The sequence below is a fragment of the Dendrobium catenatum genome, unplaced genomic scaffold (genome assembly GCF_001605985.2).
Source record: "Dendrobium catenatum unplaced genomic scaffold, ASM160598v2 fragScaff_scaffold_722, whole genome shotgun sequence".
Lineage (NCBI taxonomy): Eukaryota > Viridiplantae > Streptophyta > Magnoliopsida > Asparagales > Orchidaceae > Dendrobium > Dendrobium catenatum.
This window is the reverse complement of record NW_021319184.1, coordinates 48,461-73,594: the sequence shown is the minus strand read 5'-3', so window position 1 is coordinate 73,594 and position 25,134 is coordinate 48,461. Positions and strand designations below refer to the sequence as shown.

Genomic DNA, 25,134 nt, shown 5'->3' with positions numbered 1-25,134 from the left:
AATGTCGTAATTTAAACTGTCATAGATAAAAAGCTTGAAACAAAAATAATAGGAACTAAATGTAATGAAATATATAGATATTTTAGGTGCAGAAGTTAGGATAAACAGAATTTATTTAGGGGGGAGTGGGGGGACAAAAAAATAAAATTTTTAGGGGACATAATGTTTTTGGTTTTAAAGAAATTTTTGAACACTACTATAAATTTTTTTTTGAGCGGGGGGCAATTACCCCCTCTCCGTCCTCTCTGTCGTCCTCTTCATCATCACCGTTCTGCGCCTCCGCCGGGCCGGAGCCCGACCCGGCCCGGCCCACACCCTCCCCCGCGGCTCTCTCGGCTGGCCCGTCCTCGGCGAAACACTCGAGTTCGTTTCGGCTGCGTACTCCCCCCGGCCCGAGTCCTTCATGAACCGCCGCCGTCTCCTCTACGGAAAGGTTTTCAAATCGCACTTATTCGGGAGTCCGACTATCGTGTCTACGGACGCAGAAGTCAGCCGCTTCGTCCTACAAAGCGACGCGCGGGCTTTCGTTCCGTCTTACCCCAAATCTCTCTCCGAGCTTATGGGGAAGTCGTCGATTCTGCTCATCAACGGCGCGCTTCAGCGCCGCGTTCACGGCCTCATCGGCGGCTTCTTCAAATCCCCACACCTCAAGTCGCAGATCACCGCCGACATGCAGTCTTACGTGCGCCGGGCCATGGACTCCTGGCCCGAAACCAGTCCCATCCTCATCCAGGACGAGACCAAGCATGTCAGTCTCTCCCTCTCCATCTCTTTCTTTCTCTTTCTCTGTACGTACACACGTGCGTGCGCAATTATGTTTGCAGAGGCTCTTTTCGCGCAGAGTGAAAGAGGCGCGGTACTCGCAAGGAAAGTTTGTTGACGTGTTTTCTCGATTAGATTGTGTTTCAGATACTGGTGAAGGGGCTTATTGGGCTCGAGCCCGGCGATGAGATGCGCTTCCTCAAGCGAGAATTTCACGAATTTATTGCTGGATTGATATCTCTCCCTGTCAACCTTCCGGGGACCAGGCTTTACAGATCCCTTAAGGTACCTAATTAATAATTCTTTTTTAGTAATTAAATTCGTTCTTCAAATAATAAAAATTTTGTACAGGCGAAGAAAAGGATGGTGATGCTGCTGAAGAAGGTCATAGAAGAGAAGAGGAGGAAGAGGAGCTCCGGTCTGGTGGGGGAGACGCCTAAGGACGTTATTGACGTTCTCATCAGCGACACGTCGGAGGAACTAACCGACGAGCTGATTTCCGACAACATGATCGACCTCATGATCCCGGCGGAGGACTCCGTGCCGGTGCTCATCACCCTCGCCGTCAAGTATCTTAGCAGCTGCCCTCTCGCTCTCCGGCAGCTGGAGGTACTCTCTTGCTGGAGGATCTCTTTTTTTTTTTTCGGAAAATTTTGAATCGGAATATCAAAAGAAAAAAAAAATGTAAAATATCTTATTACAGATTATTTAAAATTAGTAATTTAATTTAAAAAAATTATATTACATTATTTCAAAATAAATCTAATTTTCAAATTTTCTAAACTTAAACTTATGTTACAAGAATTTTAAAATTTTTTATTAAAAATGTATTTTAAAAATCAATAAAAAAACTGTCCAAAATATAAACAAAATTATTAAAATTCTAATTTATTTTAAAGGAATAGTACTGAAATATAAATTTTAAAATAATTAATAGATTAAAAAATTAATAAATTCGAACAATGGGGGAAGTTCTGAACTATTTGACCACGCCTCTATTCATTATATCCATTCTACTTTATGAGATATTCGTTTTACCATTAAAAAACAAACGTTTTGAATATGTTTTATATTACCTTAAAAGATATATATATTCTTTTATTTTTATAATTTTATCTGATTAGTTATTTATTAAATTAAAATTCTGACATCAAATAAATACACAATAAATAAATAATTAAATGAAATTATTTCGATGCAGTAATATTAAACTATGATAATTACTTATCTCTAATTAATTAATATTATTGTTTATTATATATTAATTCTAGCGGAGATGGGCATTAGAAGGAATATGGGTTAGGTTATGTGAAACAAAGCAAAGGAGATGCCGAAAGTTGGCTGATAGCTTTGTTAGCATCTCCTTTATTTATTTATTTTTTGGTTTTACAATTCTATTTATTCATTCATTAGGCTATGGGGCCATTAGTACAAAAGACTGCAGGCTTAATAAAGTAATCATGAATCCATCATTAGTCAATTGTGGTTAAATAATTTATTGTTTTTATTAACTCATTTCGCTGTTAACTACACTTAGGACAAAATCAATCTCACAAAAAGTATATTATGCCTTTGTGGATCTCTTTTTATATTCAAAATATACGTTTTTAGGAATAAAATTATCAAAACTTGGAAACTTTTTTTAATATAGAACTTTTTTTTTTATTTTGAGATTTAGATTTCATTTGGGGCAGCTTTTTTATTGCTTTAAAAAGAGGTTTTTAGTACAAAATTTTTTTGTTTAAAAAACTTTTGTTGTTAAAAATTACTTTAAAAAATGTAGCCTTAGAGTTTATTTGAGATAATTTTTTAACTATTTTGTTTTTCATATAAAAGTCTTAATTTTTTTGGATATTACTTTTTGTTATTTTTCCTCTAATTTTTAAAGATTTCTATTATGAAAAATTATTTCCTTAATAAGAACGAATAAGTTATTTTTTTCACAATAAATTTACGAAAGATTTTATAAAATGTTGCAACCCCCAAACACCCTTAGCCAATTTAATGAATAGATTTCTATATAAGATGAGATTTATTTCTAGATCAATTTATAAAATGGGTAGGTTTAATTGCTTTGCTTAGAGATAAATGAAATATATAAGAATTAATCAAAATTTATATTAAGATGATTAAAAAATAAATTCAAAAATTTGATAAGAATATTATAAGTCACCATTTAAAATGTTCTTACTAGTTGAAGTTATATGATAAGTTAATTAATAATTCTCAGGAGGAGAATATGGAACTTAAGGAGAGGAGATGTCGTCAGGGGCAGGATTCTTTACAGTGGAACGACTACATGTCTTTGTCATTCACACAAGATGTAAGAGCTAGCAACGAATACTATATGTGCTGACCCTTATTGATCGATTGACTTGATGGAATGACATAAAATATATATAGGTGATAACGGAGACTCTGAGGCTGGGGAATATTATAGGAGGGATCATGCGCAAGGCGGTGAGAGACGTGGAGGTGAAGGGACACCTGATACCCAATGGCTGGTGCGTCTTCACCTACTTCAGATCGGTTCACCTCGACGAAGCCATATATGACGAGCCCCACAGATTCAATCCATGGCGATGGAAGGTATATTGTGGTCACAGCCTGCTTCTCCTTTACATGGCAAAATAATTCAGTGATTAATGAAAAAAATTGGCTCATGATCCAGCGGAATCTGTCAGAAAAAATTGTAAAATACTGATAGATTTTCCGTCGGTAACACTCCTGAATTATCCACCAGTATTGCCGGCGGAATGTAATCCGTCAGAAATTTCGTCGGGATTACTTACACCAACGGATATTCTGCAGGTTTCCAAGAAAACCTAGTGGGAATTCCGCTGGAAGAACTTTTTTGGAATTTTTTTCATTACAAATGGATTTCTAAGGTGCTTACTTTGATTGAAGTTTCATTCTGGAAGGCTTTTTTATTGCTTTTTAAAACAGTTTTTTATATAAAATTCTAATATTTAAATTAAAAAGCTGTTTTAAGAAACAATAAAAAAAGTCATCCCAAACAAAACGTGAGAATACACTTATTTTCAAACAAATTCAATGAAATTTTGAATCATTGTGACTAAGGTATTTTGGGAATGTTTTTCGCCATTTCTTAAAATAACTTTTTTGTATAAAAATTAAAAATTTTATAATAGAAAGCTGCGTTAAAATGTAGTAAGTAAACCGTCCCAAACGAAGCCTAAATTGATCATAATAAAGTTTTCTGTTAAGCGCTTGCATTTGCATGCAATTCCTTGCCCCGAGCAACTCGATCTGCACCGATTATTTTGTGCTTGTCATGCATATATGGCCAGTTAAAGAACTTAGAGATGAATATTATTATCAACCTCTCTACTCAGATTGGCTCAGTATCTTCTTTTCTGATAACTACTGTTGCTGTTGTTGATTTGTAACACGCAGGAAAAGGACATGAGTAGTTGCAGTTTTACTCCTTTTGGAGGCGGGCAGCGGCTCTGCCCCGGGCTTGATCTCGCCAGGCTGGAAGCCTCCATCTTTCTTCACCACTTGGTCACCAGCTTCACGTAAGGATAACCCTTCATTCAATTTGCCTTAATTACCTTTGCCCACACCACACGTGCACCACCAACCACACGTGTCTCTGTTACATCACATCATTAAATACCTCCAAAGAGCACTATTGCTTCAGAAGTAAAATTCAAATCAGGTCAAATTGTTGGATATGAGATATTTGAACGACTGGTTCTTTGAATCATTTTGCTCAGATACTTATCCTTTTGAATAAGGAGATCGTATTTGGCCACACAGATCACATCACCTTTGTGTGCACGTGTGCGTAATTGGCTCTGTAGATACAGCTCCACACGTGTGCATGTTTTGACGCGAGCATTTTGGTGGACAGGTGGGTGGCCGACGACGACCAGGTGGTCAACTTCCCGACGGTACGGATGAAGTCTGGGATGCCTGTGCGTGTCACGAGGAAGAAAAGAAGGTAGCATTTGACCGGCTCTCCTCCGCACGTGTGGTGTCGTAGCCTCCTAGCTCAAATATATTAAGTAATATTTTATTCGCTGGAAAATATCATATTAAATTAAAAATAAGGCACAATATTATATATTTCTCCTTTTTATTGTGTCTTATTTATTAATTAATATTATATTTTCGTTTACTTAAATAATATTTATGTGTCTCACGAAGAGGAGAGACTACCGTTTGGTCCAGTGAGGTGGTCGGCTTTTGTAGTCTGCTTTGTGCTTTACACGGATTCTGACACACCCACGTGTGTGCAACTTTGACTCCCACGTGCGTTGAAGCGTCTGACAGAGCAGCGAAGGGAAAGGTCCACCGGCAAGTTACGCCTAGATGGTAAGTGGAGGAAGTGACTTCCTGGGAAGTGGAGCACTTCAGAAGTGGGTGGTCAAGAGAGGCGGGCCCCCTTAGCGGCCCAAAGCTTAGAATGGGCCGAGCTCACTTTATTATGTTTTGTGATCGATCTGTCGTGAAATGGACGTTTAGGATTGAATCGAGGTATGACGTGTTGGATGCTGGACCGGTTGATTGATATTGGGTCTATGGTGGAGAATTTCAAATTTTTTCTACAATATAAGAATTGTGTGATTATATTTATATACTTGTAAAGTGGTGTAAATTTATACAATTTTATGAAGTTGATCAAATCTTTCTCAGATGTCGCTAAGTACTATTTGATTTCATTGTTTGCAATTTTAGTTGTGCTTTGTTTATTAAAGAATATTTTCAGTTTATAGTACAAAAAATACTATAGTCATCTCAAATAGATGCTTTATTATAATAGCATATAAATATATGATTCGACCGTTCATATACTAACATGAATATATAAGTAAAATAACGTTTTGTATGAGACAGCTTTTTATTGCTTCTAAAACAATTTTTTAGTATAAAAATTTTTAAAATTTTTTTTTACAAAGTAGTAATAAAACTGTTCAAAACGAAGCTTAAATATATATAAATGCAAGTAGGTAGCAAAAAATGTGTAATAACATTTTGATGTGGTTAAATTCCCACTTGTTGAACTTATGTGTGTTGAGAAATTAAGACTTTATTTGGGATAGCTTTTCTGCTGCTTTTTAAAACAGCTTTTTAGTATAATAAGTAAAAAATTTATACTAAAAATTTGATTTAAAAAGCAATAAGAAAGTCGTCATAAGCGAAACCTCTCTCTCTCTCTCTCTCTCTCTCTCTGCCGCCACCATGCGTGTAGAAGATTTTATGCAATCTCTACTCCGAAAAGTTTCATAAAGTTTTTTATGAAGTTGTTGTAGGGAAAGTAAATTTGTTATTATGATTATGAAAATTAGCATTTCAACCTAAAAAAATTTGAAAAGTAGTAAGAAAATAAAATTATAATTGTTTAAAAAATAAAGCTCTTATAAAGTTATCATAAACAAACTCTTGGACTGTTCCAATATATGTAAAGGGTTAAAAAAAGACCCTCAAATGGTTATTGAAAACCTTACTCAATAGTCTCATTATTTATCATAGATTCTGATGCAATGGTCACAAGTTTATGTCACGCCTATGTTATATTATTAGCTAAATAATTTTTACTTTTTTGTACAGATTTTGATCTGCTACTAGAATTGTGACCTTCGTTTTCGTAACTAGCCTCATCTTATATAACTTGATTTATCATCCAAAAATTACCTTGATTGAGCACGAATCTTGATGCAAAATCAAGTTGAAAGCTTTAAGAATTAAAATTGAGACCATCTGAACTCTGAGTTCTACAAACTTATAGTCGAACTGAGCGTCTCGGAAACATGAATCCAACGACACAAAAATCAACTCAACCCGAGCCCGAATGAGTCCAAATCAAGGACCTGAAGCGCTGTTGGAAGGTTCAAACCACAATTTGGATTAACAAACGGTTTCCAAAAGTGACATGCTTATAGTCGAATCGAGCGGCTCAACGAGACGAATCCAACAAGCCCAAGATCGCCAAATTCCGATATCATTAAGACCTTCAAATGTCTGTAGAACGGTCCATAGTCATGGGAATCAAGATCGGCCGTCCATCCGAACCACTCCCAATTTACCCTTGATCTTCCACTTATTTACAAGACATATCACTCAAGAATTATATAAATAGAACCTCATTTCCTCTTAAAAGGGGGGAGGAAGGCAAGAGAGAAGAAGGAAGAAAGCTCAAGCCGCCTAGCTCCTCCTCGACCACCGCCGGACCAACAAGGGACGTCGGGGTTCTGCCGCACCACCGTTGGACCACCAAGGGACATTGTGGTTCTACCGCACCACCGTCGGACCACCAAGTGATGTCGGGGTTCTACCGCACCACCGTCGGAGTTCTGCCGCACCACCGTCGGAGTTCTGCCGCACCTCCAAGGGAAACTGGAGCTTTGATACAACATCGCCAGGTTCTATTTAACCACCACCAGCCATCCAAGGACGTCGAAGTGTCATCCGAAGCTGGAGTGCCCTTTGACGCTGAAGTGCCACTGGCGGACCACCACTTGACACGGGACTGTCGTCGGACCACCACCTGAGCCTGAACTTCTCCCGTACCACCACCTGATGCCCAGAGTTCTGCCGGAGTATCGTCCTCCTACTACGGTCCTTCTGAACTTCCTCGCAAGACAACGGCCTTTCTAACCCCGGTCTCCTACCGACTATAACCCTTCCGACTTATGTTGCCTACTACGGTCTTTCCGACCTTTGTTCTATCAACTATGGTCCTGCCAACCAAATAAATATGACTATATTGATATGCTCTATATGATGTATATTTGTGACATCAAGCCAAGACCTTCTCCTAAGGAAGGGCCTCATTTGTAATCAACTATAAATACTAGTGGAATCATTTTCAACTGGGCTAGGCCCCGTGGTTTTTTCCCTTTCCAGCGTTTTCCACGTAAAAAAATATTTTGTTCTCTGTGTGTGAGCTGGATATCCGTGCAACGCTAAGACGTAGAATTATAACTCTATCACCGCGTATATTCTAGCCCGCAACATAACTAATATTGTAGCTTATGTTTCATTTTGAACAACTTTTTTATTGTTTTTTAAAGTATTTTTTAGTACAAAATTTTAATTTTTTTACGAGAAGCTGCTTTAAGAAGCAGGTTAGAAAGACGTCCCAAACGAAGCCTCGTTGGGGATGATTATCTTACTATTTTTTATTAAAGCTTCCTAATTCAAAAATTAGTCGAAGAAACTAAAAAATAGTGGCCAAATACTATCCCAAATAATGTAAGATTTAGAATATATATTTTTCCCTTAAAAAAAGCATGTTAATAATAAGACGAAAATTAAGTTTTAGCTTTACATAGAAAACTATTAAATGAGTGATAAATTTACAAAACCACAAAGAGAGAGAAATGCATTAACCTAAATTTTTACTGCAACTAATGTTCTTGTGTTTTGAATTTGTTGACTCAATTTGTACAAGGCTCAATGGTTTGGATCAAATCCGATCAAATTTATGGGATATAATAGGCTAACATATTAAAAGGAGTCATTTGCAAATCCATAGTTTTCATCAAATTTAAAAAAACTAACATATTAGGAGCTATTCACAAGTTACATTGACCTTCTTAGTCATCTTAAAATTGAACCTTGTCATTTAAGACCTACCCTTGACTTTAAGCTATAATCTAATGGACATCATAGGCTGATTTACTCCAAAATAAGCTTTTTTTTTTTAACATATTGGATGCAAGACCCGATATAAAATAAAATAGCAATGGTTGTACATATGACATCAGCAAGAAAAATATTTATATCGTAGCGCACAAAAGTGGCGAAATGAATCAAGCACCAACTAATGAGCATCCTAGCTAAACACAACCTAACAAGTCATATGCCATGCATAAAAAAATTCTTCTAGCAAAGTGTAAACCTAATTATATTCTCACAGTACTAAACCACTAAGTGGTTGTAACCTATCATAGCACCTAAGTATTTGCAAAAGCTTTAGTATAACTGGATCAACTCATGTGATTGTGACATGTTACTAGGCTTATTCATCTCAAGAATCCAATCAAACTAAGGTCTACCACCTTAACATTTTTAATAAATTTTTTAAAGTTGAATTTTAAAATGATTTGATATTTTTGAAAGAATTTGAAAATATATGGATAGTTTTTTATAAAATTTCAAAGACTAAAATTTAAAGGTTTTTCAAATATTTTATCCTTATCTATGGCCTAAAATAATAAATTTTTTTTTTATAAAATTAAAGTGACATTCCATATATGAGATCAGGTTATGATAAGATTATTATTATTATTATTATTATTATTATTAAATGGACTATCATCAAATAAAGATAATCAATTTATTATGTCCAAGAATTATGCCCTAAAATTATAGAATCATCCTACCTAAGCAACATAAACTAAACCTTATGTATATGTAAGGGAGAGAAATTGAGACAATTTACTATCAAACTTAGGATTCAAATGTTTAAATATAGTATAAGTACTTAAAAATAGAAAGATTCTTAACATGTAGAAAGTAAAGACTTTATTTTTAAAGGAAAGGAATAATATGAGCCAAAGTGTATATCCAAAATCAAAATTGTTCATCCATATAGTATGATTGGATAATAGAATAGTCTGATCAAAAGTATTTGACTTAATCAGGACAAAACTCAATCAAATGTAATGTGATTAGGTTATATGAGTTACTAAAAAGCAAGACAATTAAGTAAATATATTAGCAAAGTTAAACAGGCATTACCCTAACGTAAGAGAGGGAGAGAGAGATAGCCTAACCCAAAGTTTATAGCTAGATCAGATAGCATAAAGCGCACAACTATACAAATAATGAACTAAGCCAAAATGGCATGACTAGCCAAGGATCTTTCTAAGCTAAAAGATCATGGTTAAGTATGGTGGGCAATATAGCTAAGAGGTTTATTGCTAGACTAGCAAGTTAAAATGAATTCAAGATATCAATAAGATGATGGAATACATGTCACTAATTTAAATAGAGAAGACCAACATGACCACTAGTAGTGTATTAAAGAGTAATGCGACATATAATGTCACTTGGGCCTAAAAGAAGCTAGGATAAACTATCTTAGAATATTGTCTTTGTTATCCTAAGAAATGTACTACCTTACTAGTGAACTCATCAATAATGATAATCTAATCAATGTGTTCAAAAAGTGACGAGTAGGTAGGGCTGCAAACGAACCAAGCGTTTGATGTGCTACTCGTTGTTCGGATCGATTAAAGCTCGTTTGTGATCGTTTAATCAACTAAACAAGCAAACTTGAACAATATTTTAAATACTCAATTCTTAAATAAATAAACTTGAACACTAATATGTTCAGCTCATTTATGTTCGCGGACAACATCATTTGAAGCTCATGAACAAGCTCGACATTAAGTTTGATAAGAAGCTCGATAAAAGCTCGATTCGTACTCGATAAAAGCTCGATTCGTACTCGATAAAAGCTTCATTTAAAAATGTGTTCATATTGATTAATGTTATTTTCATTTTATATAGACATTTGATTTTATTATAAATGTGTTTGTTCATAGATATGTTCATGAACATGTTTGTTTGATAGTTTAAAAAAATTCATTAAATATGTTCACGAACATGCTCGATGTAATCGTTTGTTAAGAAGCTCAATAAAGCTCGTTTATTAAGTTAATGAACATCTAAAAGTAGAGCTCGTTTATAGCTCATTCATGCTTGTTTGTTTAAAGCTCGATAAGCACTAAACAAATCGAACATTAACTGAACATGAACACTCATTAATTTAAATGAACCAAACATGAACACAAGCAATAAAGCTTGAACAAATATGAACCAAACTTGAACAAGCTGATATTAAATAAACACAAACATGAACACTCGCATACTCGGCTCGGCTTTAACCAATCTTGACTACATGTCGTAAAGTTGAAATCAAAGCCAATTAAATTAAAATCCTAAAGTGAGGTGCAAAGACCATATGATCTAAGACCATATAATCCAAGTTAACTATGACACTATACAAGGGTTTACATACTATTATAAAAAATATTTTGTTGTGAGCAACTTCTAATAAACCAAATGAAATTTGGTTTTAAATATTTTAAATTTCTCAAAATAGCTTTAAGTTTTTGTTAAAAAACTTTAAAATTATTAAATAGTTAAAACTGAAAATATTCAAACACAAAAAAAAAATGATAGTTAAAAAACTAGAAATTTGAAGTTTTGGAAATTAAAAATTCAAACTCAAGTGGATGGTCAAAGTCAAATTCTATTTTTTCTTAATTAAGTATAAATAAAAAATAGGAAAAAATTTAAAATAGTTAACCCATAGTCAAATTGGGCTGACTAAGCTTATAAATATATATATAATTAAGTTGAAATACTTTCTTAAATATTATGAGTCTTTTTTATAATTATTTAAAGTATCAAATAACGTAAGAAGATTCTCAAAATATTTAAGGGTGTTAAATATTTTGCTTTTAACTTTGTTAAGCTCAAAATAAGCCTTAATTGATTAAAACTTATATTTCTTTACTATTAAAAAAGGGTTTAGTAGCCGACCCCACGTAGTGGGATAAAGGCTTGATGTTGTTGTTGTTGTTGTACTATTAAAAAAGGGGCATTTTAATAATTATAAATATATTACATGATCCACTTACACCCAATACACATAAAATTTAAAGCAAGTGCTCATGCATCCGAAAATCAAATTCCTAAATAATTTTAATTATTAATATAATTAATGCAAAAATAATAATTGATATGTCACCTTAAATCATCTTGATTGGGCCCGCGCGAATCTCAAGGCATATCTGAATTAAAAACTTCTAAAATTAATTTCGGAACCATCCAAACTCCAATTTTGACAAAGATATAGTCCAATCGAACGCCTCAATGAGACGAGCCTAGTGACACAAAAATCAGTCTAATCCAGGCCCAAATGGGCTCAAATCAAGGGCTTAAAGTATATTTGAAAGCTCTGAGGCATTCATTTGATGACAAAATGATATTCAAATATGGCATGTTTATAATCGAATCAAGTAGCCGATGAGACAAATCCAACTAGCCTAAGATCACTTAATTCCAACATCATTCAGACATGTAAATGTTGAATGAATGATTCATGATTGAGGAGATCAATGTGAGTTGTCCAATGGACCACTCCTAATTTACCATGATTTTTTTTCCATATTTACAAAATATGTCACTCTCAAAATCTATAGATAGACCCCCCTCCCACATGAGAGGGAAGTGAGGACATTTGAAGGTATAGATCTTAAGCTAGAGACTCAAAAGAGCTCGGAGGCTTCAAGCATCCCGGAGCTCCACCCTGGCAACACTACCAACGAACCCTCACCACCAAACTACCGCTGCTCAATCTCTAACCGACCATCACCATCGAACCTCAGTCCAACAGCCATCACCAAGACTTCATCTGACCACCATCACTTGACCACTGTCACCTACCGGATACTATCTCTCCAACCACCATCACATGTTGGCTATAATCCCTATGACTACCGTCATCGTCAATTATAGTCCCTTGGTCCTCCATTGATAGCCTACTATAATCCCTCTGACCTTCGTCACCTACCAACTACAATATTTCATCATCAATTATTTTAATTATTTCAAAATTATCTTTTTTATTTTAAAAATAAAATAGTTAAAACAGAGACGCTATTAAAAATTTTATTTAAAAAACACAATCCCAAACAGGTTCTAAGATGCATGATATTTTACACGGAATAAATGGTTTTAATCTAGATATGAGATTCATAACAATTATCTCTGCCATCAAAAAGCAGGCCCAAAATTGCAAAGAGAAATTATTCCCTGCAATCATCAGACCGTTCAGAGAAAAATCGGGATGTATCAACCCGAAACACAACGGTATACAGCCCCGATACATAACAAATAGTAACGTGGAGCATCCTAATTTGCATATGGAAGGCATCCGATGACTACACGTAATAAATAAACAATTACAAGTGGGATTTCGACAGCAAATTCTTTAGCAAAGCTTTCTTACAACTTTCTATATCTCCTTTTAAGTACAAAATTTAAAAAAATTTTATACTAAAAACTAATTTATAAAGAAAATAATAAACTCTCCCAAACAAAACCTTGATTTTTATTTTTAAAGGCCTGTTAAGCACAATGACTGCATTGAAATTTAATACAATGAAAGAGTTGGCAACAGTTGGAGAGGGCGCTAATCTGAATCAATTCAAACAAACCTGGAGCAGCTCAAACTTTGAAGTTCAAACACCAGACCATGGTAATTAAATTTTCTTGATTATGGAAACTCAAATCATACAGCATGACTTCCAAGTCCTCTAGGAACATAAAACAGTAGAGAAGCCCAACATGACACCCCTAGTGCAACTTTACAGCCCAGACCAAAAAAGGCAGAATGGGCAAATATTTAGGGCAAATTATTCTATGCAGAGACCGCACACAAGCTTAAATTCGGATTTGCTGCGTTTTTACTGCGCTTTCTCTGTATTTTTGCGAAAGGCAGCTAATAGACAATTTTAATTACGTATTAGCTGCCCTTTTGCTGAGCATTTGCAAAAACGTAGCAAAAAAACAGCAAATACTCAATTAGTAAGATATTTGCTGCGCTTTTGCTGTATTTTTGCTAAAGGATAGCTAATATGCAATTAAAATTCTATATGAGCCGCCTTTTGCAAAAATACAGCAAAAGCGCAACAAATCCGAACATAAGCTTGCTTGCGACCTCCGCCCAAAATAATTTGCCAATATTATTTAGAGAGTAACTGTAGCTATAACCGAGTTCCAGATGAATAAAAACAGCAGAAAAATTACCTAGTTATGTTTTGCTCTTGAGCTTCCTGTGTGCTTTGAGATCAACCACGACTATAGTAATGTTGTCTTTGCTACCCTTCTGAATTGCAAGTCTTGAGAGATAATCTGCAGCTTCTTGTGCAGCAGGATCAGCCCCCGCAGCCCTTTGAGTTGAACGAGTTATGCCACTATTCTTTTTGTGCCACAGCAAAATCCTCTTTCGAGCAGCATCGCACGCCTCTTCATTGGACATGACGTCCCATAAACCATCGCTGGCTAAAATTAGGCATTCATCTTCTCGTGCGCGAGGAACGATGACGACCTCTGGTTCAGGAATTATCCATGGTTTCAAATATCTATCGCCTGCAAGTAAAGAAAGCGATACAAATTTCTTCAGGATAGGAATTGTTACAACAAAAATTATAACATTCATAACTTGTAAGAAGATAACAAACAGGATTCATATAAATTAGACGCAAATGGGAAGTGAAACAGTTTTATGGCTTCCATCAGTGGGGCCATCTTTTCCAATATGTAGAACGCTCCAGGCGTAACGAGAGAGCTCCCATATCGATCAAGAAAAAGGTAGTCTCGAGTCTATGCTGGATGTTGTGGATGTTCACGTTTATTCGCAACTGATGTTTATGGAGACAAATATGTAATACATTGTTTGAAACACAGGAGGGGTCAGCATCATGGCATACCATTATCATTGTATACCCATGATTGCTTGTGCGGGTATCTTGCATGTTACGTTCGGATCGAGCAAAAGAAAATTCACTTTCTATTCAAAACAGACAGTCCGTTCAAGGGACTTGCTCGAGAGATAGGAAGGAGGCCACATCGTCCAGACAACTACCCTCAGCGGGGATGTCTTATATGTCTCATGTTGGTGTCTATGTTTCACAATTCTCCACTATCAAAGATGATGTAAATCAAGGTTACCCATTACAAGGCCTGCCTAAATCATTTAAAATATATATTTAATTTTCCTTTGTAGTTAACCATTACCCTTCATTAACTACTATTTTAAAGATCAAGAAAACTCATATCATTGGTCAACCCCCCCCTCCTCTTTCCTTTTTTTTCTTTTTCCTCTTTTTTGAATAAAAAGTTAAAGAGGAAAGGTGTTATATTCATCATCCTCAAGCTTGAATTAAATTTTTGGGGCCTGATATTAGATCATTGAAGATATGAGATTCCAAATCAATAACTCGATTAGCCTAATTGTCTATTACAATGTCCAATAGTAATGTCAACAAATGATTGAGTACAATAGCTCCTTGTATCAAATTATTTACTCTGCACCAATACCAAGGTTTTTGTTCCACTTCAACTAATTACACACTAGTTTTTGGCTTTGTTATTCAAATTTGGATTATTAAGGAACTAAGACCATAATTCATTTCATTTGAAACAAAGCTAAATATGTTGACTATGAGTAAAAATATGTGGCAATCTAATGAAGCACTAACACATAGCCAAGACACCATATATTTACCAAAATTTGTAATCTTAAAGAATGAGCATGACCCAAGCTTGGGCATCCCACATGTGTTTTATCTCAAAACCAAATTACATAGCCATGGTTGGTCCCTTAAGTTAGTGCACAACAAACATGTGATAGAAACAATTCAACTTTCCCTATAAAAGACAATTGATTAGCCACTCCAAAGAAGGACAAGAAGATTGCATGCAATATGGAACCACTCGCTTTCCTAAATTTTGTTGACTGAACCCTCAAAGGATAATGAATGATAAAAAATATTTGCTTGCTAGCAAATTGTGCTAAAACTTGGTGTGGCAATCCTCTTCAGAAACTTTGTTGAGTTCCCAAGTTACTATTCCATCTTTACTATTATTTCTCCTTCCACTTTCAACCTAGTTCTTCAACCTTAACCCTAGGTCCACTATCCCTCTCCCCGCACTCCTTAACAACCCTAAAGCCCTCCTCTAGTCATCAATTATCTCCCTCTTATATTAGACCCTAAAAAGAGAGCTCTGGAGCTCTCCCTCCCTCAAGCCATAAAGCAAACCCCAGGTCCTCAAGTCTTCCTTCCACTCCTAATTCTTTATATGGCTCTCTACACCCAAATCCCACCTTGAGCCCTGTCAATCAACCTCCAAAACATCACATATACTCGAGCACTCATCCACTCACAAGACCACAACTACATCCCATTAAATATCCCATCTCGACTTCTACTACTCCTCCCATACAACATCTAAAGCTTACACTATGCCCTCACATATTGGCACCACCCAGAGAGTGCTTTCCTACATCAAATATCCACCCACCAACACCATCACAATCCTTCATGGTTGCATTAGGCAGGGTCTTAGGTACCAAACAATACTAATGATGAACAGCGATGCTCATGTCCCACTATGTATATGGGTGAAGATCACAGTGCAATTATGCCTAATCAATGTAAGCAAAATATTCAAGGCATCATTATAGTGATGAATTAATAATCCAATCCCTGAGAAACATGTAGATCAGGAGACTCTTCAATGAACTCACATTTCCGTCATGAATATCATTTATAATTCAAATTTGGGCAATATCCTTCTCCAGCTTAAAATTAATACATATCTGACCAAAGGAACTAAAAGCCTATCTGAAAATCATAGTATCTTGTTTAGTACATTTATTTATATTTCATACGAAAATAACATAAACCTCACTAGAATGACATCTATTTATATATTGGAACTGTCATTATTCAAGAAAAATATATCATGTGGAACAAATTTGAAGAATTATTGGGAAATGAGAGATGCAACACCAGCTGACACATGCACAGTAATATGACAATATTATAAACATAGGTTTGCTTGGGTACTGTAGTTTACCATTTTGGTTTTTTTTTTTCTCCTTTTTGACATATGTTTCCCTTCTACAAGCTTAACAAACTTCCATTTAATATCTTTATAGTTATACAACCTGAACCATTATGCTGATGGTCTTATACCCTTCCGGGAAAAAAATTCACCAGAGTAATGCTCCATCAACAACTCTTTCTCACTTCATTGCTAACATACATCAAACTAAAATATTTTTCTTATCTGTCAGTAACAAACTTAAAATAACATAGGGATGATGCAGGTTGATCAACATGGGTAAAAGCCAACGTCTGATGCCCATAAAAGAATAATTACAAAAAGAATTCTATTTGTCTCAATGTTTCTTTATAGCTGAAAGAAATAAACTACTTTAGCCATATCATTACAAGTCCTAGTAGATCGTCACCATGTTATCATCACATACCACCTTACTGAGGTAGAATGAATATGTTGTGAACTCAGGCAGTTCATTGATATAATTCACACTGCTAGCAGAGGAAATGTCAGAAAAAAAAACTAGTCAATTTTGTCATATCTTGCTCAAGCAGAATATATGTGTTGAACTCAGATAGGTTTTTGCTATAAACCACATTGCCAGTGTCAGGCAAAACATGCTAATCTTTTCATATAAAACAAATTGATTGGCATATCATGTAATCATAGGCAATGAGCTCTTGCTTAATCTGCTGAGTATTTCTTTTAGTTCATTAAACAAAGTGCAATCATGCGCTCCTAGAGGAACACTTTTAAGCTTACCAAACAAGCAAATCACCATCATTGAGAAGAAGTAGTTTAGTTCCTTTTCAGATAGGGTTTTTATCCCCCCCCCCTATTTGACATGATAATAGATACATCAAAAACGTTTGCAGCATGTTCCATGACCTCATTGCCATCAGAGAAAAAATCAGGAAAAACTGCTAATTTTGTCCTTTAGGACAAATCCACTAGTATATCATGTAATCATTGGCAATGACTCTTGCTAAATATTCTAAGTAATTCTTCTAGTTCATTTCCTTATGTGCAATTATGCATTAAGCATTACTCCTGTAGAAATACTTTTAAACTTACCAAACAAGCAAATCAGTATATCTATACCCAATGGAAATCGCATAACGATATTGAACATCATTGAGGAAAAAAGGATTTAGCAAATCAGCCCCTACTTTATATGACAATAGCTACAATAAAATAAGTTTAAGTAACATGTTACATGCAGAACAAATACCAATTAAATGTTCAAACAGAAATGCATCCTTGTACTTCAATGTGGCAGGTATGGGTCCTTGAAGTGTAATTTGATATAACACCAATCATATTTTTAAAATAGAAGATAGCGTACAAGAGAGTAAGGTTTACCAATGATAGCTCTTCAGGACTCTAAAATATTAACGAAAATTAAAATTTGACCGAATTAGTAGTGGATAACAAATGATCAAGCTGAGCTCCATCCAAGCTGTCATACATTAGATATTGCATATCAGCCAGAAGAATGAGTTAAGAAACCAAAGTATGAAACCTTTGAACGTTAAACAATATGAGCCAAATAGTGATCAAAGTTAAGCCTCCAATAAAGCAATGGTCAAATATATTTTTCAAAAAAAGCCTAAGCCTATGGAGATTATTCACTTGTATTTCTACACCAACAAATTTCCACCAATATGATGTAAGATAAAACCCAATACTCTCATGCCCTAACAATCTTCCCCTGAGAGAGCTCCTCACATTAGTCATCACTCCTTTTTAAACAAAACATATTCAAGCTCATCAAATATTCTGACCAAAAACCCACAACTAGTCAAGCTAACATGGCAATCAGTTGCTCTTGAGCCTTGCTCGACCATGATAAAAGCTGGAAAGACCAATGGGAGCCAAATAAATCAAATGAATCACTAAATCCCAACATAACCTTTGGGCTCTGAAACAATTAATTAGAAAATTGTGGACCACAAGGAGACTAAAGTTGGGCCTAATGCACGAATGGTAAAACTCAATTTCAACCAAAAAATGTTAGCCCATGGGAGAGGGCTATCCATCTTTTTTTTTTCTTCCTTAATAAAAAGAAAATACAAGGTCTGCACTGTCCATAAAAAAGAGGGCCAACCACTTGGTATTTTTCAACCGGCAAAATTTTCACTAATCCAATGTGAGATTGAACTCAATTTTATCTAGTGCTTTGGAAAAAAAAAAATGTCCCATCATGAATTGATATCAAATTATTCCCCCCCCCTATTTTAGATTTCCGTATGTCAAGTATGACATATAACTAATTGATCTAATATGGGTAGGCATGGGTCTATGCATTCAAATAGAAATTGCAAGCTACCCTTACCTTAGTAAATCCAAAATTTTAAACTAAAAACTAAGGGTACCAAAAGGAAAATGGTAAGACTTCCTAATCCTTACTAATAGTGGTAATAAATGCAGTTGGAAAGGCAAGAACGTATAAAACGGATTAAACACTAAATGATAAGATTTATCCCTTACCCAATAGTTTGATAAATGGTTCAAAACTTATTACAACTCTCAAGAAAGAGGTCAGTGGACAGGGATTCTAAACAATTGACAGGGGTTTTAATTGGAAAAAAAAAAATCCAAAAAGAGAAAACAGGACTAAAGGATGACTCTTAAACCTGCTCATGCAATTGGGATAATGGAGCCCTTTACTTGGCTGTTTACATTCCCAGATGAAAAGACGGTTATATCAACATAAATAATTCTAAATTAAAGTTTTACAGAAATAATTATAACTACTATGCAAACCAACATTAAAAAAACTTCAGTTTTCGTGGTTTCAAATTCAAATACTTTAGAAAATAGACCAGCTTACATACCAATAGACCTTGACATTGCAAGGACACCAAATACACGGGATCCATACCACTGGATCACTTTGCCTCCTGCAGCTTCAATTCTTTGATACTCGTCCTCTCTGTCCGGCTTGAGTTTAAAGGTAAGAAAATATGAGAGTCTACTTGTCAGTTATTTATTTTTTATAAAATCAAGAATACATGCAGAAATTGACCTAAAAATGAAAACCTTACTTTATGGTCAACTGATAAAGGTATTGCTTGTTTTCCACAGTATAGAACAGCTCTTGAATCTCCACAATTAGCCACAATAATGTGTGATGAACAGATTACAGCAACTACAGCAGTAGATCCAACAGTCTCTGGAGCAATGGTTTCTAAAGTAATGGCAGAACCATGGCCACTATCAACAAGAGAGGCGCTTGATGTGTTTCCTTCTAAACTTCTACTTACTCCCCCACTTACCTCATCATCAACTTTTTGAAAGCAATTGATGAAAACAGTTTCCCACTTTCGCTGCCAACCATCGCCTTCAATTCCAGTGGAACCTTTATTCATATTCTTTATCTCCTCAGCTAATGCAAAATGCATGCGATCCTTGCAGTAGTTAGCGACCTGCAAAACAGAAACAAAAACGCTTGGAAATCTCCTTTTTTATCATTAAGGAGGACTAACAAGAACGCAATGAAAACTAAAGAACAGTAACAAAAGAATACCTGAGCGCCACCATGACCATCATAGACTCCAAAAAAATGGCCAGGTAAGCAGCCAGAGTTCATACAGATATCATCCACCACTGAACCACTAGTAAGCATGCTGAATGGAATTTCATGAAACCATGGCATAGCAATAGCGGCATCTTCCATTTCAGGTCTCCTTCCGCATGTAGATACGCACCCCCAAAGAGGAGCATAATCCAATGCAAAAACACTACGCCTACCCCTTAAACTTACCAGGCCTTCATGTATGTTGATGTCAGCAAATGCTGGCACTTTCAGATCATCAGTCTTTGAGCTTATGCTCACTAAACTAGCACTCAGTTTCCCGATAGAAGACCCAGCAATAATCTCGACGCCAGTGATGATGCTCTTCACAGTAGCTTCTATGCAACCTGAAACACCAATTAAGGCTGTATCTGAATCCAACAACTCTTTAGCAGCCGTTATGATGCTGCTATCATCGCTGATAGCCAAGCAGGAGCTCTCCACCAGCTGCTCCATATCAATAGAAACTACAGACGCCTCATCTTCACATCCTGGTAAGGCCCTTGCTTCCAAATCCTCAGAATCACCTCTTTCCACAATTTCCGCAACATCGTGTACTTCCATCTCGAGTGAAATACTACGTCCAGAACCTTCTGCTATCAAGTTAACTTCTTCTGAATCAGACAACAAGCCTGCAGTGTTAGCCATCACTCTGAGGCCTGTAATCTGCATTGGAGTATGTCGGACCGAATTCCTAACATTAACATGAAGAGCAAGCACGAGAGAACTCTCCTCCATCAAACGCCCACCCCAAATTGCTCTCCTCAAATTGCCAGTAGTACGTCAGGTAATAATATCCTTCAAAACTCTTACAAACCGCACATCCTTTCATTTCTCAAACCTGCCTTCTTCCTCCTCGTCATCGCCTGGACATGTTTACCCTGCAAAGTTCAGCGGCTTCACTGGGTTTCTTAAGATTTTACCAAGAGCAGAGCACCCTAAAAGCACAGAACCACCGAGATCCGATCACACAGCTCTTTTATAGACACAAATTTTTAATAATGGCTGCCAAGCATAACCAAGACATCATCTCCAGAATTAGTATAAATCCTAGAGTCTGCAAAGCTGATCGATCGCATGATAAACAACTAAAAAAGAAACTATTACAAGGGGTTACAAAATCCCTACCTCATCCTGAAGCTTGTGAAATAAGAAGGCCGAGAAGTCCTACAGGCATAGGAGACAAATCCTACGGAAGCCGAGGCTCGTAGATCGATCACATAGCAAACAAAAATGGACGTGCCACTTTCCAAACACCACTTCCCTGGATCTGAATAAATCACTCAAACCACAGCATCCATCCGAAAATCATACGTCCTCACACTTGCTCTTCACCCTCTCCATCTCTTCCATTACACGCGAGCTCCAACTCAAAGAAAACTCTCCAGCACTTCCCTCTCAAGAACGAATCCGAGTCGAATGCGAAGATGCGGTTAGGATTTGATCTTCTTCCAAAAACAAAATGTACTTCCGCTCAGATTTCCACCTCCACCCCCAACAAATTGTGGGGAAGAAGAACAAATTTAGCAAGCCTACAGCTCACACAGGCGGGCGTCCTTCTCAACTACCCTTTTCCGGTGCGAACTTTGGAAACCGTAGAAGAGAAAGATAGAATACGAAAGGGAAGCAAGAGGACAGGTGTCGGGTGCCACAGCTAAAAGTACCAAAAGGTCCTCGTTCCTTATTCTAATGGCATCTCAACCTTCGCCAAGTCATCACCCGTTGGTCGTGGGACCCATCGTGAAAGAAAAAGGAGTCGATAGGACGACCACGTCGACGGCACGCTACCGTCGGATGAGCGGCGCTCCGATCCGGCGGTCGCCGGCAATTTCGTGGGGCCCGCCGTTTACAAAACTCAAATCATAGCACATTTAGGTGTTAGGGACACGTGGCCTACAGTGCAGCACATGTTGCCACAAAATTAAGTTCACGTACAGTTTTGCCCTCAATCGGTGGCGTCTCCGTAAATTCGTGGACATGTAGGGGGCATGAAGGGGAGGGGAGGAGGAGTTGAAGCGGAGAAGACGGCAGGCTAACGGCGGGTCGATGTCAAGGCTATTGCGTGTGCACTTCTAGCCCGAGCATCTGACGTCGGAGATACCAGACGTGGGTAGCCACGCGTCCCGCCCAACCGACCGGGATGCCGAGAGCCGTCACGGGATTTCTCTGCCACGTGGTGGACAATCGAGCATCCCGCCCGCGGATTTTTGTTGAAAATCTTGTAAACTAGCAGAAAACAGGAAAGGAAAGAAGCTGAACAGTGCTTGGATTGGATTTGCTTTAAAAGTTGCACGAAAGCTAGGATCTCAAGTTCTCCGTGATATATAAATTTAATTGGTTATACACGAATCTCAGAATAAATCCGAGGGTTATAAAATACTATTTCTGATATTTCTTTTAGCATTTCTAGAACAAAGGTTTTCAATTCTAAGCGCCATTCTAAATTATGGTCGGTACGCATTTCTCAAAAATTTCTCGTTTGTTGAGTTATTTATTTATTTATGAACTTACTTGTTACCATGTTTATATTGTGTTATTTTTATGCTTTATAAATTTGATCGATGCAATATTTATGTTCTTTGATTAGTTTGATATAATAATGGAATGTGGAATGATGTTATTGTAGGAAAATTTCTTGTTTTTTTATAGTTTTTAATAATTTTATTATTTATTACATCATCCGGTTCGACCCCGGTTCGACCAGTCGAACCGGTCGAACCGTGAACCTCTCCTTCTTCCGGTTCGTTGTCCGGTCCGGTTTTCAAAACCTTGGTATTACATATTGAATATTTAAATTTTAATTTCTCATTTTTTAAAATATATGCAAAAATTTATATTTAAAATTAAAAATATTACATTCTAAAAAATTGGAGTCAATAGATTATATAGTATATATCTCATTGTTATAAAAAAAATTCAGCACCCACAAATAAAAATAATAAGAATAGAAATTTTTACATGAAAATTTCAAAAAAGGAAAAAATCATGGTGTCTGATCTAGTTGAAAAATCTACTTAGTAAGTGATACAGAAATTCTCTTTTATTTATTGTTGATGAATAGAATGTTTAAAAAAAAGTTTTTTTTTACTTGAGAGAGACTACAAAAATCAAATATTTATAGAGGGGCAATTAAAACTCAATAACATAGCTTGAATTTTTCAATAGGAATTATATAAAACAAATGTTCATATGTTGATATATATATCTAACAACACAGCTAATTCTTGTTAGTATTCTAGAGAAAGTGATAATTTCTTATGCTTTTTTTTCAGTGGCAATGATAATTATCAGAGATAATAATTGATAGTGGGCATCGATAGTGATGACTAAAAATTGCAAAAGATCTCTCTATTTTTTTTCCTCTAATGATGAGGACTTATTTATAGATTTTTAGAGTGGTATGCTCCATAACTATGAATAGGATCAAAGTAAATTTTGAGTGCTCCATTAGATGGTCCATATTGATTGTCTCGATCATAGAGCATTCTCCAAGCATATGTGTCTTAAGGATGTCAGAATTAAGTGATATTGGGCTTATTAGATTTGATTTGTCAAGTCGCTCGATTTGATCATAAGCATGTCATATTTAGAGATTATTTGATTGTTCAACTAATACTTTGAAATTTTCAAATATGCTTCGGTCCCTTGATTTGGGCCATTTGGGCTCGAATTGCACCAATTTTTGTTTCGTTGGGTTTATCTCATCAAAACGTTCAATTTTACTGTAAGTTCACTGAAATCCGAGTTTGGATGTTCCCAAATTTAATTTTAAAAATTTTCAATTCAAATTTGCATCAAAATTCATGCTCGACCAAGGCAATTTTTTGCGAGGCATCCAAAAACATTAATATTAGCATCATTTTTATGTAATTTAAAGATTAGGTTATCATATATGTTAAATATTAGATATGCAAATGCATAAAAATTCTATGGCACATATGTAAATCCCTCTTTTCTATATTTCGATTATCTCACATTATCACAATAATAGCATAGATTTAATCACTTTTTATTTAATAAAAAGTATTAATACTAATGAAATAAATCTCCACATATCTATGGAAGAGAAATCTAATAATTCCCCTATTTTATTTGTCATTAGTTTAAGAATCGAAATGATGGAAGGGCCTTATGGAATTTATTGGAGAGAAGAGGAGGTGAAGGCAAAGTTGAGAAGACAACGAGTGGAGAGAAGAGGAGATGAAGGCAAAGTTGAGAAGACAACGAGTGGAGATTAGTGAGTGGATAGCAAGTGGAGTCCAGTGAAACAGCATGAGTAGTAGCAATAAGGCTTGGGTTCTGAAGGATAGAGAAGAGAACCATATGCATCGATTACAATGAGGAGAAAGGGGAGATGATGCAGAACACGTAGTCATGTTCAAGCATGCAATTGGACATTCATTATTTCAGTATGTTAAAGATAAGGAGGCAGTGTGATATGAAAAAAGAGAGATAATTCTTGACATGTAAGACAATCAATATGTGGCTAACATCTTGATTCTAATTTTGAAATCATAAAATTATTATTTAATTAAAGAATAACTAGGCAAATACAAAAAGAGGAGAAAGGAGAAGCTTCTCTTACTTCTTTGAATACAGTCTAAATATAGACACTTCTTTTACTATTATAAGGTTTTGTTTGGGACGGTCTTTTACTATTTCTTAAAGCAGCTTTCTAGTTCAATTTTTGTTCTAGAAAGTTACTTTAAGAAGCATTAAAAGAAAGTCATCCCAAACGAAGCATAAGTCACCATCTAAGATCTCTCAACTTCTGAATTATTCAAAGACAATTTATCTTCTTATATCTCCCCTTTATTTAAGCATTGTGATTGTGGTTAGAAACTCAAGAAGAGAAATATCACGATAAAAATAAATATCTCATAGGCTAAAAAATGAAACTAAACGATGCAATTGTTTTCTAAATAATTTGTGAATGAATGCAATATACTACCTCATGAGATAGAAGACATGGCTCTTCAAAAGACAAATAAAAACCTCCCCTCTCTAGGACAAAAAAAAAATACTATATGGGGTTTATTATATTTTAGGGTTTCAATTCCCCATTTGAGCAACTTATCTTCATCCTAAATAGTTAAGACTTACAAAAACTCTTTGCAAAGGTGTGAAATATAGTTTAAGATCTTAATACTAATTAAAAGGATTAAGCTTCAAAGGTTTCA

At 35.7% G+C, this 25,134-nt stretch overlaps 2 protein-coding genes across 3 annotated transcripts; one reads left to right on the top strand and one right to left on the bottom strand.

Moving 5' to 3' along the window:
• The first annotated feature begins 258 nt into the window (after positions 1–258).
• LOC110107619 (cytochrome P450 90D2) lies at positions 259–5,425 on the top strand. Of its 2 annotated transcripts, XR_003701272.1 has the most exons (8): positions 259–748; positions 898–1,047; positions 1,114–1,371; positions 2,993–3,085; positions 3,166–3,351; positions 4,180–4,301; positions 4,640–4,818; positions 4,873–5,425. XR_003701272.1 is itself a non-coding variant. In XM_020837914.2 (7 exons), exons 1-7 carry the CDS (start codon positions 404–406, stop codon positions 4,731–4,733), a joined length of 1,236 nt encoding a protein of 411 aa, XP_020693573.2. In that variant the 5' UTR covers positions 259–403; the 3' UTR covers positions 4,734–5,425. The 2 variants fall into 2 exon arrangements, 1 of the variants encoding a protein (XP_020693573.2); XM_020837914.2 differs by having other exon boundaries at positions 910–1,047; positions 4,640–5,425.
• A 7,556-nt stretch (positions 5,426–12,981) lies between these two features.
• Positions 12,982–21,557, bottom strand: LOC110107612 (protein phosphatase 2C 50-like). Its single transcript, XM_020837898.2, has 5 exons — positions 21,083–21,557; positions 19,907–20,959; positions 19,425–19,805; positions 19,215–19,320; positions 12,982–13,899 (listed from the first exon to the last, which is right to left on the bottom strand). The coding sequence occupies exons 2-5, from the start codon at positions 20,690–20,692 to the stop codon at positions 13,562–13,564; spliced, it is 1,611 nt and encodes a 536-aa protein (XP_020693557.1). The 5' UTR covers positions 20,693–20,959; positions 21,083–21,557; the 3' UTR covers positions 12,982–13,561.
• Positions 21,558–25,134: the final 3,577 nt, after the last annotated feature.

What these genes read in the sequence shown, in the direction of transcription:
- LOC110107619 (XM_020837914.2), top strand. Translation starts at nt 404, where the DNA reads ATGAACCGCCGCCGTCTCCTCTACGGAAAGGTTTTCAAATCGCACTTA. An exon ending in TCCAGGACGAGACCAAGCAT is followed by an intron (nt 749 to 909) that starts GTCAGTCTCTCC and finishes ATTGTGTTTCAG; the next exon opens with ATACTGGTGAAGGGGCTTAT. An exon ending in CTTTGTCATTCACACAAGAT is followed by an intron (nt 3,086 to 3,165) that starts GTAAGAGCTAGC and finishes AAATATATATAG; the next exon opens with GTGATAACGGAGACTCTGAG.
- LOC110107612 (XM_020837898.2), bottom strand. Translation starts at nt 20,692, where the DNA reads ATGGAGGAGAGTTCTCTCGTGCTTGCTCTTCATGTTAATGTTAGGAAT. An exon ending in ATGGTCATGGTGGCGCTCAG is followed by an intron (nt 19,806 to 19,906) that starts GTATTCTTTTGT and finishes TCTGTTTTGCAG; the next exon opens with GTCGCTAACTACTGCAAGGA. An exon ending in TGCAATGTCAAGGTCTATTG is followed by an intron (nt 13,900 to 19,214) that starts GTATGTAAGCTG and finishes CTTTACTTGCAG; the next exon opens with GCGATAGATATTTGAAACCA.